Source organism: Zerene cesonia, chromosome 28, assembly GCF_012273895.1.
Source record: "Zerene cesonia ecotype Mississippi chromosome 28, Zerene_cesonia_1.1, whole genome shotgun sequence".
Taxonomy (NCBI): domain Eukaryota; kingdom Metazoa; phylum Arthropoda; class Insecta; order Lepidoptera; family Pieridae; genus Zerene; species Zerene cesonia.
The window spans coordinates 4,477,656-4,491,403 of NC_052129.1; the positions used below are offsets into that span (position 1 = coordinate 4,477,656).

Genomic DNA, 13,748 nt, shown 5'->3' on the forward strand with positions numbered 1-13,748 from the left:
TAAAAATGACAGATTCGAAATTCAAATGTAATATTTTTTTATAATTAAGTGTAACAGTATTTATGGCCAGACTAATTAATATATAGCTAATATAATAGCCTATATAATATTGAAGTTTTTATCGTGATAAAAATGCATGAATAGGAACGCCTATATATAACTACATGTTTTTGTAGCAATTCTATTGATAAATTTTCAGAAACTCATTGTTTTACAAATTTTCGATTAGATGCATATCAAATCGTCAAATATCAAAAGTATATGAGTGTTAGAAATATAAATAAATGTGGAATAACATGTCAGGACAGAAAGGTATAAATAAAACTGCAACATTACTATCATAAATCTATTTATTATTTTCAAAAAATATATGTACGAGAAACAATAAATAACTATTTAACGTAAAAACGTTAAAATATAAATCACGTTTGTGTGAATGAGCATGACTTATCGTGGCCTCGGGGGTCTTACTATCAAAGTTTATAAACACGAATCGGCGTGTTTCTTACACGTTTGATAATTTTAAAATTTCTCATATAAAAACATTTTGGATCCGTACTGAATTGTTCACCAGTAGGGAGAGAGCGGGGCTTCAAACTCATATATTTTCACTGGCAAGTTGGAAGCTTCTTTTATTTAATTTAAAACGTCTTTTTCATAACTTACTTTTAATACTATAATGGAGAACTTAGATTATCGTTCTAGCAAACTTTAACGTAATAAATAAATTATTAAAAATCACAAAAAACATAAGTATAACCCTTATTCTATTAGAATATATCAATCGTAGATTTAGTGCAATCTTTAGAATTATGCGTGAATATTTTAAATTTCCTCTTATAATTTATTTATTATATCGTCGTCTTCATTAAAACTCTTTTAATCACATTCATAACGCAGTTTTAGATTTTAAAATTCGGCCAATGATCTGTGATACTACAGAATAATCTATAAATTTTCAATTGAAATTAAATTTACATAAAATGTAAAACGTAGATATCTCTAATGGTTTTGCATTATTAAGAACTACATATTTTAAAACTTAGCCGATTTTTATACAGGCGTTTAAAACGCAGTTATTTTATCGAAGCTAACATTTACACAGAGGCAATATAGTGCTGATAATCATAACCAAAAAACTTAATTTCTTTAATTTGCATTTAATCAACTAAATAAGAGAAAATATATCTAAAACTGCGTACTCAACCATATACACTGCCTAGCCTCTCAGAGACTCCTTAACCTATATTTACAAGAAAGTAACACTAATTTCGGTTTAGGCATTTACAGGGTGACGTGGATCGCACAGTGATATCTTGAGATCGAATCCATGCAGTGAGTGTTTGAATTGTTTTTTCAAGGCCGATACAATATAAAGTAAAAAGGCGGATTGATGAATTTAAACGATATTCAGTAAAACAATACTATTACTAAATAGTAAATATTGTTTAAATGAAGTATTTATTAAAAGAAAATCGTATTTTAAAATATTTGTTTTCTGTAAAGTTGCATTGTTGAACCTGCAAAATTTTGGTTACTTGATTATATTATTTTCGAAAATATCATAATTTGTCAAAAATTTTTAGAAAATCTTTACTTATGTATTTAAATCAAGATGTAATGGTGTTCAATAGTTTTCATATAAATAGTTTCGTTAAAATTTGGCCCCAGTCAAGATTAAATGAATCTCTAACACGTTTGACTTAAAGTTTAAAATCCGCCACTGCACGATCCACACACACGCACACACGCACACGCGTATATCTAATCCGGAGGTCGATGAACTGTTTGCGGTAACTTTTCACACGCGAGTTCAGCGCTCTTCGTCTCTCTCACACACACCGGCGAACCGTTCGCCGTCTCTTTCGCACCGTCCACTCTGTCGCCATCGCTTTTAGCACTGTTCGACCGAACGTCCACGGAGGTTTTCGCTTCCCTAGCACTGTCCTTGCAGGGCGTGGATTTTGAATCGCTCTTCTCTTTCCCACCTTCTCTGTGCTTATCGTGCTTTCTGTCAATCGAGCTTCTGTGCCTGTGTTCTTTCTCTCTTCTGTCGGATTTGTGGTGCGACTTGTGTTTCGACGGATGCCGCCTGTGGTGGTCGTGCGATTTGTCCGATCTGTCCGATTTCTCCGTTCTCTCCGATTTCTCACTCCGCTCTTTTTCTCTCTCCTTGACGTCGGATCGATTGTCGTTCTTGTCTGTTCTATCAGACTTTTCCAATCTCTCCCTCTCGTATTTGTCGGACCGCCTGTCCGAGCGGTCCTTAGCCCGCTCCCTGTCCGATTTCTCAGACCTATCTTTATGTTCTCTTTCCGTTCTTACTTCTGATTTATCCAAGGCTTTATCTCTGTCATTACTTCTTACTTCGCTTTTTTCAGATCTCTCTTTATCTGCACTTCGCACTTCGTTCTTATCAGACAATTTATCTCTTTCACTAATTCTAACTTCAGGTTTATCCGTAGATTTGTCTTTATCTTCAGCCTTCTCCAATTTTTCCGGTCGAACTTCTGCTCTGTCTGAAGTTGTTTTCTCTTCACTTCTGACAACAGACGGATCTCTCTTTTCCGGCGTTTTCATTTCTGGCTTCTCATACTTGATCTCTTTCTCGAGTTTTTCAACTTTCTCTTTTTCAGTTCTGTTTTCAATTTTATCCAATTTATCAGTACTTTTTTCGGATTTATCACTCGTTCGCTCGGATTTCTCTGATCTATGCTTGTCCGAGTCTTTGTGCCTGTGCGCGTGTCTGTCCTTTTGCTCAGTCTTGTCGGTGCGCTCGTGTTTGTCTGTCCGTCTCTCTGTTTTCTCTTTGTCTAAACTTTTTCTTACATTAGTTATTTTAAGTGCAGACTTCTCTTTGAATTTTGCGCTAAGCGCTCTCATCTCGATGACGCCGCTCTTGTGTTTTGAAGACTTTTTAGTTTCTGCAAATAAAAATATATAATAAACTACAATGATCAAGTAAACAGAAAAAACCTTATTCCAGTACTTACAAAATGTGGCGATTTAATAACAATATTATTTTATTATTTTTATTAGACATTCTTTTCTAATAAACAATATCACTTATTCATAATAATAATATTAAATTCACAACATTATCATAACTATACTATGTACATCTAAGATATAAAATTCTCGTGTCACAATATTCATTTCCATATTTTTCCGAAACAGTGGACTGATTGTCATGAAATTTTATGCCCATAACGGGTAGGACTGAGTCAGTCAGCAACAATTTTTCATAGCCCTAAACGACAATTGTAAAGCAGAACAGCGTTTGCCGGGTCAGTTCATAGCTATATTGATAATATAAATAAAAAGCAAGTTACCATTATGGTTGGCGACGGCGGCGTCGGGCGGCGGCCGCTCGTCGGCGGGCGACGACGCCTCAGACGACGGGTAGTACTGCTTGAGGCGGAGATGCCACGCTGTAAACCACAAATGTATTACAAACCAGCTGTCCGCCCCGGCTTCGCCCGTGGTACGCGTATAGATTATAGCACTAATCGCTCAGCACTTATATAAGCGCGTTGAAACAAAGAAACAAACAAAATAACTTTTTAAGTAATATAGGCTCTATAAGCATAGTATCAATTTGTACATGTGACTAAAAACTTAGAGCATATTTTTTTATCGTTTGTAAAATTTCACTTGCAATACTTATTATGTCAAACGAATAAATTGTTCCTATTCAAAACAAATGCACGATATATTGGTCTCTAAACTGGGACAGCTAAACCTTGGGGACAAGACACGGAATTAAAAAATAAAATTCTATAATATACATAGTTGTACAATTATATCTGAATTCGAAAAGAACACCTAAAAACCTTTAAAATCACTCACTTTTAGAACTCTCGTAAAAGTTACCAGGTAAAAGCCCGTTTTTTCCACAAAATGACTGGGCTAATAGCTAAATAATTATAAGTGTTATATTTATACACTATCACAATAAATACTTATAAAGTAACTTTGAGATAGTCTATTAGCAGTAACCGTTTATTTTTCCACAGACACTTCACCAATAATTCACCTCGATGACAAGAATAAATTCATATGTCCGTCTCACCTATCGACGTAACAGCGGATACGGTTCTAAACTGGTGAATGATATTCCTGGGAAGAAAGTAGATGTCATCCGAGCACAGAGGCAAGCGGGAGTACCTCACGCCTTCCCGTCGGAGCTGGTTGAGTTTCGCCTCTTCCAGCCTGATGAGAGAAAAATCTATTATAATCTTGTTAAAAAAGACCAGTTTTCCTCATTTAATTTTATAGCATTGAAATACTTAATAAATGAGAAATTAAAAATCTATAGAATATAATAGAAAACATTTCATCACAAGACGGGATTGGAACCCGAGTTGGGGTGCCTGCCCTTCAGGCACATGAAACCGAAAGAGTAGAACAAATTCGATTATTGGGGCGGGAGTCCATTTGGTCGAGAGGCGAAGCGTTGCTACGGTTTGGCAAAGTGACGCAGGTTCGAATCCCGCCTTATGATCAATACTTTTCTATTCTCTGAAACTTTATCGTTTTTCATCATTTATTTATTCCATTGGCCGTTCTGTACGTCCTTACATCCCCTTGAGGGTATTTTATCAGAATTTTTTATTTCTACCTGATGCCTACATCACAGCGGCTATCTGCATGCCAAATTTCAACCTATTAAAATCTGTCTAGTAGCATAAGCCGTGTGCTGATAGATCAGTTAGTCAGTCACCTTTGCACTTTATATAGTGCTTCTTTAAGAAGTCTGACTGAATTGATAGATAAATGTTTGAGTTAGAGTTAGAGTTGAAGTTTGAGCACCGACCAGGTGACGCACTGCGAGATGGGCGGCTCGTACAGGTCGAGCTGCAGCAGCTGCACCAGCTTGTTGAAGTCGGCCGCGTGGAAGGCCACCACGTCCTTGGTGATGCGCCCGCGCTCCTGCTCCTCGCCGCACTGGATCGCTTTCAGCACTCCTGCGACATATTACCCCACTTTCAGTGTTATGTTATCTTTATCAATATTAAAAAGCTGAAGAGCTTGTTTGTTTAGTCGGTAAATACGCACCGACGGCGGCGGTGGTGATGCGGTCGAGCCCGTGGCCCACGTGGTCGGCGTGCGCGCGCGTGCGGTCCTCGAACAGGAACTCGCGCGCCTCGCTGTACCGCGGCAGGTACTGCAGGTTGCGCAGCTCGTTGATGCCCGTTCTGAAACGTTACGTTCACATTATTTATCTTATCTCATCTTATCATATGTAAACTACGTGTCACGTAGTTTGTCCGCCGACGATGCACCCTCAAACAACTCAACCGATTTTAATTAGAACACTATGTGCCGTTTGAGCGAACTTAAAAAATAGGATAGCTTTTATTATTTCAATAAGTAAATGACTCCGCGGGCGGAGCCGGGGCGTTTATCTAGTGTCCCTGTTACGGTTGACAAATCTAGTTCACTTTTAATAAGTTGTTATTATTGGATATATCAAAATTATCAATTATCGGTACTACTCAACCGATTTTAATTAAAACTGCACACTATGTGCAGTCAATGTGCCTACTTAAATATAAAAATTCAAAGCAACACAATCGCTTACAGTGAGATTGTCTGACATAGAATTACTACTATTAGTGATTGGAACTCATATTTTCATTCTCTCATTTATATAACATAAGCATAGTAAGCCAATAAGCTAGCGTCAGACAATAAGGACTAATTGTAAGACATATATTGTAAATAGTATATATTTATGTATACAATATCAGAGGAGCTAATTTCAATCATAGGAATTCAACTATTAGCACGATTCGAACTCATTATTTCTCATACCGTCTCTTCTTGATGGGACTCTTGCCAAGTTCAGCGGTGGGCACCAGCTGTTCACCGGGCCTGATCCACAGTATGGGACCGTCGTTCGACTCCTGGGGCTCCATTTCGACAGCCGACATGGGGCCCCATGGCATCGTCTGTGGCGATATAACAAATTTAATTTAAAATTAACATATTATTATGTTATTAGGTTTGTATGCATGTAATCTATCCTATCTTCCTACTTATATTATAAATGCGAAAGTTTGTATGGATGTATGGATGTTTGTTACTCTTTCACGTAAAAACTACTGAACCAATTGCAATGAAATTTGGTACGTAGACAGCTGGATAACTGGAATAACATATAGGCAACTTTTTATCCCGATATTCCTGCGGGATACGGACATACGAGGGTGAAACCGCGGGGCGCAGCTAGTTTTTGAATAAATCTGGATATAATTTTACTTATTACAGTTGACAAACATAGTAAATTTATAGTGAATTGATTGACATTAGCAACATTAAAGTTTAAAAAAATAAAATGAATTGTTTTGTTCTCACTATAATAATAAATTAATTTTATTACGTTACATTTAGTGAATTGATATCAACATCCATTTCTTGTAAAATAGATTTATTTTATTCCTAATCCACAAAAAGCAACATAATATGCAATGGCAATGGCAAGTAATTATTTCCTGTCTTTAGACAGTTTAGTGGGCTTTAGCCCACAAATAACTTACCAGATTCAGGAAAGGGCACTCGGCCAGCATGGAGAGCATATCCGGGAAGTATCCGCCGACTTCCTCATGCACTGTTCCCACCAGAGATATCTGGTGCAAGGGTCCGCTGCGAAATGTGCCTGCTGCATATGTCTGTTGCACCTGAAAATTTGTTTACGAGTAGTTTAGAGTAGAAGAATTAATATAGTACATTTAAAAAAATGTGTCCCTTACATGTTACATAGAATAACGCAAAGTATTTAATTAACAGTAATGCAAAAACATTAAATAGGTATAAGATTTTTTATTCTATATTATTATAAAGAAGAAACTAGTTTTTTTATATGTCTGTACCAATTTTAGGCATTAACTACTGGATCAATTTCATAAATTATTTCATCAATACAAAGCTGCATCTTCACTGAGTGACATACCATGGGTGAAGCTGGGGCAACAGGTAGTGTTACATAAATTCTGTACATTTTCATTTCATTCTCTCATTCTATTGACATGTTCATTGCAAACCTCACCCACAGACACACAATTTAAAAAGGCTTTATTTTTCATAAATTTCTTGTAATTAACTTAATAATTAAAATTATATCCTGTATTATCATATGTCCACTTCATTATACATCGGATGCTGTACCTGTTGGTAATATCTATTGATGGTGGTGGTCTCTATATCAGACGCCCTGGCCAGCACCCCAGCCTTCACGGTGAGCGTAGGATGCCTCTCAGCGAGATACTTGAGCAGGCAGGGTAGGCGGGCAGCAGCACCCCGCACCACACCACACACGAAATTGGCCCAGCCCTCACCATCCTCAGAGAATACCAACTGGAAGAAAGCAATATGTTAATAGGAGATAATACATTATACAATGATTGTAAAATACTACAAGTGTGAGGAATTTAAATAATGTTGGAGTAAAAATTCTGAAATTGTGATTTTAAACTTTGATAATTAATAATAGCAGGTAATGTACAGAAATAATTATGTATCATTATATTACAGTTGTATTGAGACTTTTTAGTTGAAATTCATGTAAATGTCGAAAGTATTTATTAATACAATTATGTTATTAAGATTTAAATATAGACGAAATAAAATCGTATGTTATCTACACTTAAAATACAGCGCTCACATTAGCTGTTTGGCAGTTACAGTGCCACAGACATGTCAGAAACGCAAACTTATAACCTCCTTCGCATCTTCCGAGTTTTGTAAATGCGTATAAAGATGAATATAATGATATTCCACACTACCTTGAGAAATTCCTTAGCAAGTGCCTCTTGTTGTGTCGCACTCAGCATGTCGACATCGTTCTGATGCAGGTAGACGACACTAGCGCCGCCGTTCGGATGCGTCTCTACCCGCATTAGTCTGGAAAAGAAGCATTTGATGGAAGAATGATCAATTTTTTTTTTTAAGTTTCTCTTCAGTTTGCGGCTGTATTTCAATGGTACAAAAATAATTCTAAGAAGAAAAGCAAGAACATTTTTAACAAACTGTAATTGAACTAAATACATGTTTTGCCATAAAATCCCTTTTTTATAGAGGGAGACCCTGAGAAAAAGAATATTCTTTTAAGTGCTTTCATTAAATCCATCTGTATGTTGGTATGTGATCTACCCTATTAGACTCTGATGAGTTTTTCTTATTATCCAGATTAAGATCACAAAGATTAAATAATTTCCCTCCTTTTATCCTGTTTCAGAATAAGTACGACAATTTAGTTGATTCTATAAGTAAGCATGCTTTTTAGTTTTCTCAAATTATTTAAATGACTGTGCTAAATTTGCAAATACTCATACACCCATGTAAAACATCTAAACAAAAGGCCTCACCTATGATACTTGAGCTCCTTCATGTGCAGGCTGGTAGCGGCGAGCGGCCCCCAGCCGGGCGCGGCGGGCGCGGCGGGTGCGGCGTGCGCGGCGCGCTCGCGGCGGCACTGCACGCCGATCGAGCAGCGCTTGACGCGCGCGCGCCGCCGGCACTGCTGGCACGAGTGCCGCGACGAGTGCGATCTGTATGCGATTAACGAGTTTAATTTGTAAGATTTCAAATGTAGTAGACAATATGATGTAGGATAATTTTAAGTTTTTATGAGTATAAATTTAATTTTTAGTTTTATAGCATTGAAATGCTTTTATAAATGGGAAATTTTTATTGAAAGAATAGAAAAAATTCAATGGCGAGGCGGAAAAAAAAAAAACATTTTTTTTAGTATTTTTCATAACCTTTTGTTTTGATGCATGCGGTGTTATCCAATAATTTATTATTGCACTTATATGTTAATTTATTTGTGTTTTATTTCTTATACATTATTTGGTTTGGTGTAAATAATTGTTGGCTAGCCTAATAAAATATATAAAAATAAGTAATTAAGGTTTGGTGATAAAGTCATTTCTATACTGATATTTTTAAGGTTGAAGGATAAGACTTAATAACTCAATACACACTGTAAAGCTACGTCTTAGTAAATTTATGATAATAGCCAGTCAGTAATAAAAGAAAAATAGTCTATTTTCATCTGATTTCATTTTAAATTTTTAATGTAGGCTGTAATTTTATTTTACTTTTATACAATGTATGTGGACAGGGGAGAATCTGGGCAAGGAACCATTATAAATCAATACAAATAAGTGGTATAAAAGCCTGCTTGCGCAAATAAAACGTTCAATTAATGTTATAGTTTAGAGAATGTCTGAAGAGAACAAAAGTTGTTTACAGTCAGAAAACATTATTTTTCACAGAATAATAAAAAATTGCTTATATGAGTACACACATTTAAGCATATCGACAGATAAATACAGATAAACATTTACTAGGATTGATTAATATGACAATATTGAGAAGCTTTCCAACACATTAATAATATTTATAATCTTAGCTCACTCACCTGTCTTTGTCCTTGTCCCTATCTCGTTCTCTCTCTTTATCCCGCTCTATTTTCACTTTTACATCACTTTGCACTTTGTCCATTTCAAGTTGAACACTTCTATTTATTCCTGGATATACCTGCGGCGAAGTTGCTCGCTCTTGCTTAATTTTCAACGGCAACTCTAAATTACCGTAGCACGGCAACTCTCTTCTAGGCGACGTTTGAAATTTGATCGCCTTCAGCGATAGATTGAAATGAGTGGACAGCCTTCTGGAGCTGGAACCTTCTAGAAGGACATTCGCTCTCGTGACCCTCGGGTACTTATATCTGTACATTGCGTGTTGGAAGTGAGCGTTGATTATTCGCAGCTGCCTGGACACTGATGAATAGATTCTCTTCGTCATATCATCACGGGGTATCGTGTTGGATAGTTGGGTTTGTTTCCATGACGCGTTAATACCGCCAATGCAGTCAAGCAGAGGTTGCGTTACATCTAAATCATTCTCATCAAATAGTAAAGGATTCTGTATGGGTGGTGACTTCTGCAGAATGTTGACAGTGAGGATAGAAGTGTCTCCGAATCCTCCAGAATCAAAGACTGGCCATATCTTGCTTAGCTTTGATGGCCGCGTATTCTCGCCCCACACGCAGAGCTCCTTCGAATCAGTGCTGAGTTTGCGTTTTCTATCTGAAATAGAAGAAAAAAAAAAATAATTACTTATAGTTAGCTTAATTTTAAGTACCACAGGGAAGACACCAGCTTTGATATAAAAAAAGAATGATCAAAATCACTTCACCCAGTCAAAAGTTCTGAGGTATAAAAACAAAAAAAAAACAGTCAAATTCACCTCCACCTCCACCAACCTCTTTGTGTTTCTTCTGCATGGTCCTACTTAAATTGAGTCTACTTCTGAATATTTGAAGGTGGTTCAGTTTTTCATTAACAAGAATTACTTGTAGCAACATAACGTTTAAGTCAGTTGATGAATTCAACATTAAAAACAGTTTGTATGGTGTAGATAAAGGGAAAAAATCTAGTACAAGGAAAGCACATAAACAGTAAGTAAACAAATGTGGATCCAGGAATAATTAGTAAAGACTTTGTATGATAATTTCTCATTAATATATGAGCAACACATAAATTTTTAACTGGAGACAATTATAAATTAAAATTATAAAATTTATTAAATATTTTCTATCATTTAAAATTTTCTATGCAGTTGGCTTCTGGATATTCAAAGAAAAATGTTTTACCTTGCTAAAGTTGATTATGTTACTATCTCCAGAAGCAAAAATCATATCATATTGTTCCAATTACAACATAAATGTCAAACACACATTTTGGCATTTGCAATATGAGTAAGAATGCTTATTTATTATCCTCTCATCACCTATGGTGTCAAGGAAATTGTCTATAATAAGAGCTAGTCTTTGCAATAGGTATCAACTGCACTATTGTATTATAACAAAGGAATATAAATAAGTATTTTAACATGTTCTCCAAGCCAACATCTTGATATGGGACATGGTTCATAGAAGTTTAAGGTTGCACTGAAATAGGTTCATTTCAGTTAACAGCAGTTATTTTTACAATATTTTGTTAAGGTTGCCTGGCAGAGATGGCTTTGAGCCATATGTATTTGTACAATATTTCTTCAGTGTGATTTTTTTTCTTCTTTTCTTGATGCCAAATTGTACAATGAAGAATAAATAAATTTTTTTTTCTAATAAATTTACCAGTAACTTAATTAATCTGTACTTATGTCATAGTTTGTTGGTCTGTTAATTGAACACACTAGACTCAGTAGCTACTGGTTGGATAAAAAATAATTATTTTTGATTTTTGATTTACTTCAATTATCCATCTACACCCATTCATCTTTTATAAAGAGTAAAAATAAAGTATTGTTAAAGTCAAGTAATCAGTCTTCTCTAAATTAATCATATAATCTCTAATCACTGTTTTAAATTTTTATAGCATTAAAATGCTTTGTAAATGAAGAAAAAATCTTTAAACAAGTAATATTGTTAATTTAAACTAGAATTGTCATGTTTTGACTGTTCAATTGTTTGTTAAATCCAAACTACTAAACACATTTAAGAAAAATCACTGGTGGATAGATTGTAGACTAACATTTAAACAGATGTGCAACAGAGCCAGTTTAGACATTAGGTTTATTGAGGAATTGGAATAAAATAATTTAACTATATATACAGTCTTTGTTAAATATTACTCACATACTAGTTCTAGTTTATATTTGACTATAATTTCTTCAATTTGCCAGTGACAATATATTAAATCTAGCTTTGCAATATGATAAATCTTGATTTTAATATAACTTACTCTATATTTAATTGAATAAACCAGCTACAGCCTACATAGATATGATTGAAAGGACAACAATTACCCAATGAAGATGATATTTTAATATAATAGCAACTGCTAATAGTAAATAGCACTGGCATAAGTGATACCTTTAGTCACTTCACTACATAGTATAAAACAAAGTCGCTTTCCACTGTCTGTGTGTCTGTATACTTAGATCTTTAAAATTACAGAACATATTTTGATGTTTTTTTTTTAATAGACAGAATTATTAAAAACAAAGGTTTATGTGTATAATAACATAGAATTAAAAGAGGGGGAAAGGGGTTTTATTTTTGGTGCCGTTTTTTACTCCAAATTTAACAGATGCGAAGTCGGGAGCAAAAGCTTGTGTATCATTATATCCATAGCCAATAAATTACTGATACATTGCATGTATACTAGCTTTCTGCCCTGGATTGTAAAACTTAACTAGTTATATATATTAAGGCCATCATTGTGAACCATGCTTTAAACTGGTGAAAACAGAATTAAAATAATTGCAGTACTTTTTGAGTTTATCATACAGATGGAATTGTGCAATTGAATACTTTGTTTTATAATATATTTGACGAAGTTTAAACTGCCTATAACTTAAATTTGACAAGTTGTTAAGTTGCAGACCAAAGTGTGCATTTCCAGTTATTTATGTAAACATTTTGATAGCCACAAGATAGTTCAAATATTATTACCCTAAAATAATTGTTCAATCACAACAAAAATGAAGTGAAATAGTAAATAGAAAGTAGAGTCTTATAACAAGGTCAGTGTTGCAATATCATAATTTTTCATGGTAACAGATAGATGGATAATAAAATATTGTCTACTTAACAAAGATCTGCAATTTAAGTTATTATGTATATTCAAAACGAAGAAAATATGCATCAAATGTTTATAAACAGCAGTGACCTCCATTACAATGATGTAACTTTGAATAAGATAGGTTAACAGTTTTCCCACCAAAACGGTTGAATTGCTAAAATTTACCCATTGGACAAGATAATAGGTTAAACATTATCAGAATAATATAATTGTGCTTCAATTTAACTATTCATACCTTTGAATTCTCTAGATGTTGCGTGTTTCAAATTAGTTGGCACACTTGGATCGTATCCCAATTTCGAAAGTTTTCGATAACCGTGACTCATTCGCCGACGCTTGCCTCCTTCACCGGCATCTAATTTGCTTCTATCACTGGTTTCATAGTCACCAAAGTCATGTATTTCATCAACTTTTACATTGGATTGCAAAGTATCATTCGACGCCATTGTTTCACACTAAACGGTGAAATGACGACGAAACAGACACTAAACGTCAATATAACATTTAGGAAACTGATTTTATCAATATCACTAAAACAGTTACTCATAAAAAGCAGCTATTAAATTAGAAATACATTTGTATTGAATAAAAAACAAGTTGAGACGCCATTTACTTTGCTGCCTCGAAGTTTTTTTTTGTTGGCTATATTTTGTGAACGTGTTTTGTTACCATATATTAATCGTAAGCAATGGAAACTTGTCATACAGCCCTGACGTATCTACCATATTTATAATTTCAACTTTAGAAATTAAAATCGATGTTCAAAATAAAAATGTTATATCATTTTAATGTAAAACAAAAACGAACCAAGGATTGTGCAACTGAGGAACATATTAGTATATGATTTCAGATTTTGCGAGAACTAAAATAAAGCGTTAAATAACCTCTTCATAAATATTTCAAGAAATACTGTTTTTTACTATTATTTGGCATTTAAGTATAATTTCAATTATTGTAAATATCTAAGACAATTTTAATGTTATTTAAATACAATTTTATTACGCCATCTGTAATTAACCAAACGCAATTATACAATTTCTCATTTTTAACTTTTTATTCATTTGTCACACTAGATGGCGCTTCAACGAAACATGTATGTACCCTTTTTAATTATTGTTAATAGAATTATAAGTACCGACGTAACTCTACTGA

The 13,748-nt window shown here is 34.5% G+C and overlaps 1 protein-coding gene across 1 annotated transcript; it reads right to left on the bottom strand.

Annotated features, from left to right (window-relative positions):
• Positions 1 to 511: 511 nt before the first annotated feature.
• On the bottom strand, positions 512 to 13,236 carry LOC119837552. The gene is made up of 12 exons (XM_038363165.1): positions 12,832 to 13,236; positions 9,428 to 10,097; positions 8,370 to 8,552; positions 7,788 to 7,905; positions 7,171 to 7,359; positions 6,543 to 6,683; positions 5,818 to 5,954; positions 5,059 to 5,198; positions 4,817 to 4,967; positions 4,073 to 4,212; positions 3,333 to 3,431; positions 512 to 2,924 (listed from the first exon to the last, which is right to left on the bottom strand). Exons 1-12 carry the CDS (start codon positions 13,040 to 13,042, stop codon positions 1,765 to 1,767), a joined length of 3,339 nt encoding a protein of 1,112 aa, XP_038219093.1. The 5' UTR covers positions 13,043 to 13,236; the 3' UTR covers positions 512 to 1,764.
• Between the last annotated feature and the right edge of the window lie 512 nt (positions 13,237 to 13,748).

Coding starts and splice junctions, on each gene's coding strand:
- LOC119837552 (XM_038363165.1), bottom strand. CDS start 13,042: ATGGCGTCGAATGATACTTTGCAATCCAATGTAAAAGTTGATGAAATA. Junction 7,360..7,787: donor TTGCTAAGGAATTTCTCAAG/GTAGTGTGGAAT, acceptor GCTTTCTTCCAG/TTGGTATTCTCTGAGGATGG. Junction 6,684..7,170: donor TCAATAGATATTACCAACAG/GTACAGCATCCG, acceptor ACAAATTTTCAG/GTGCAACAGACATATGCAGC.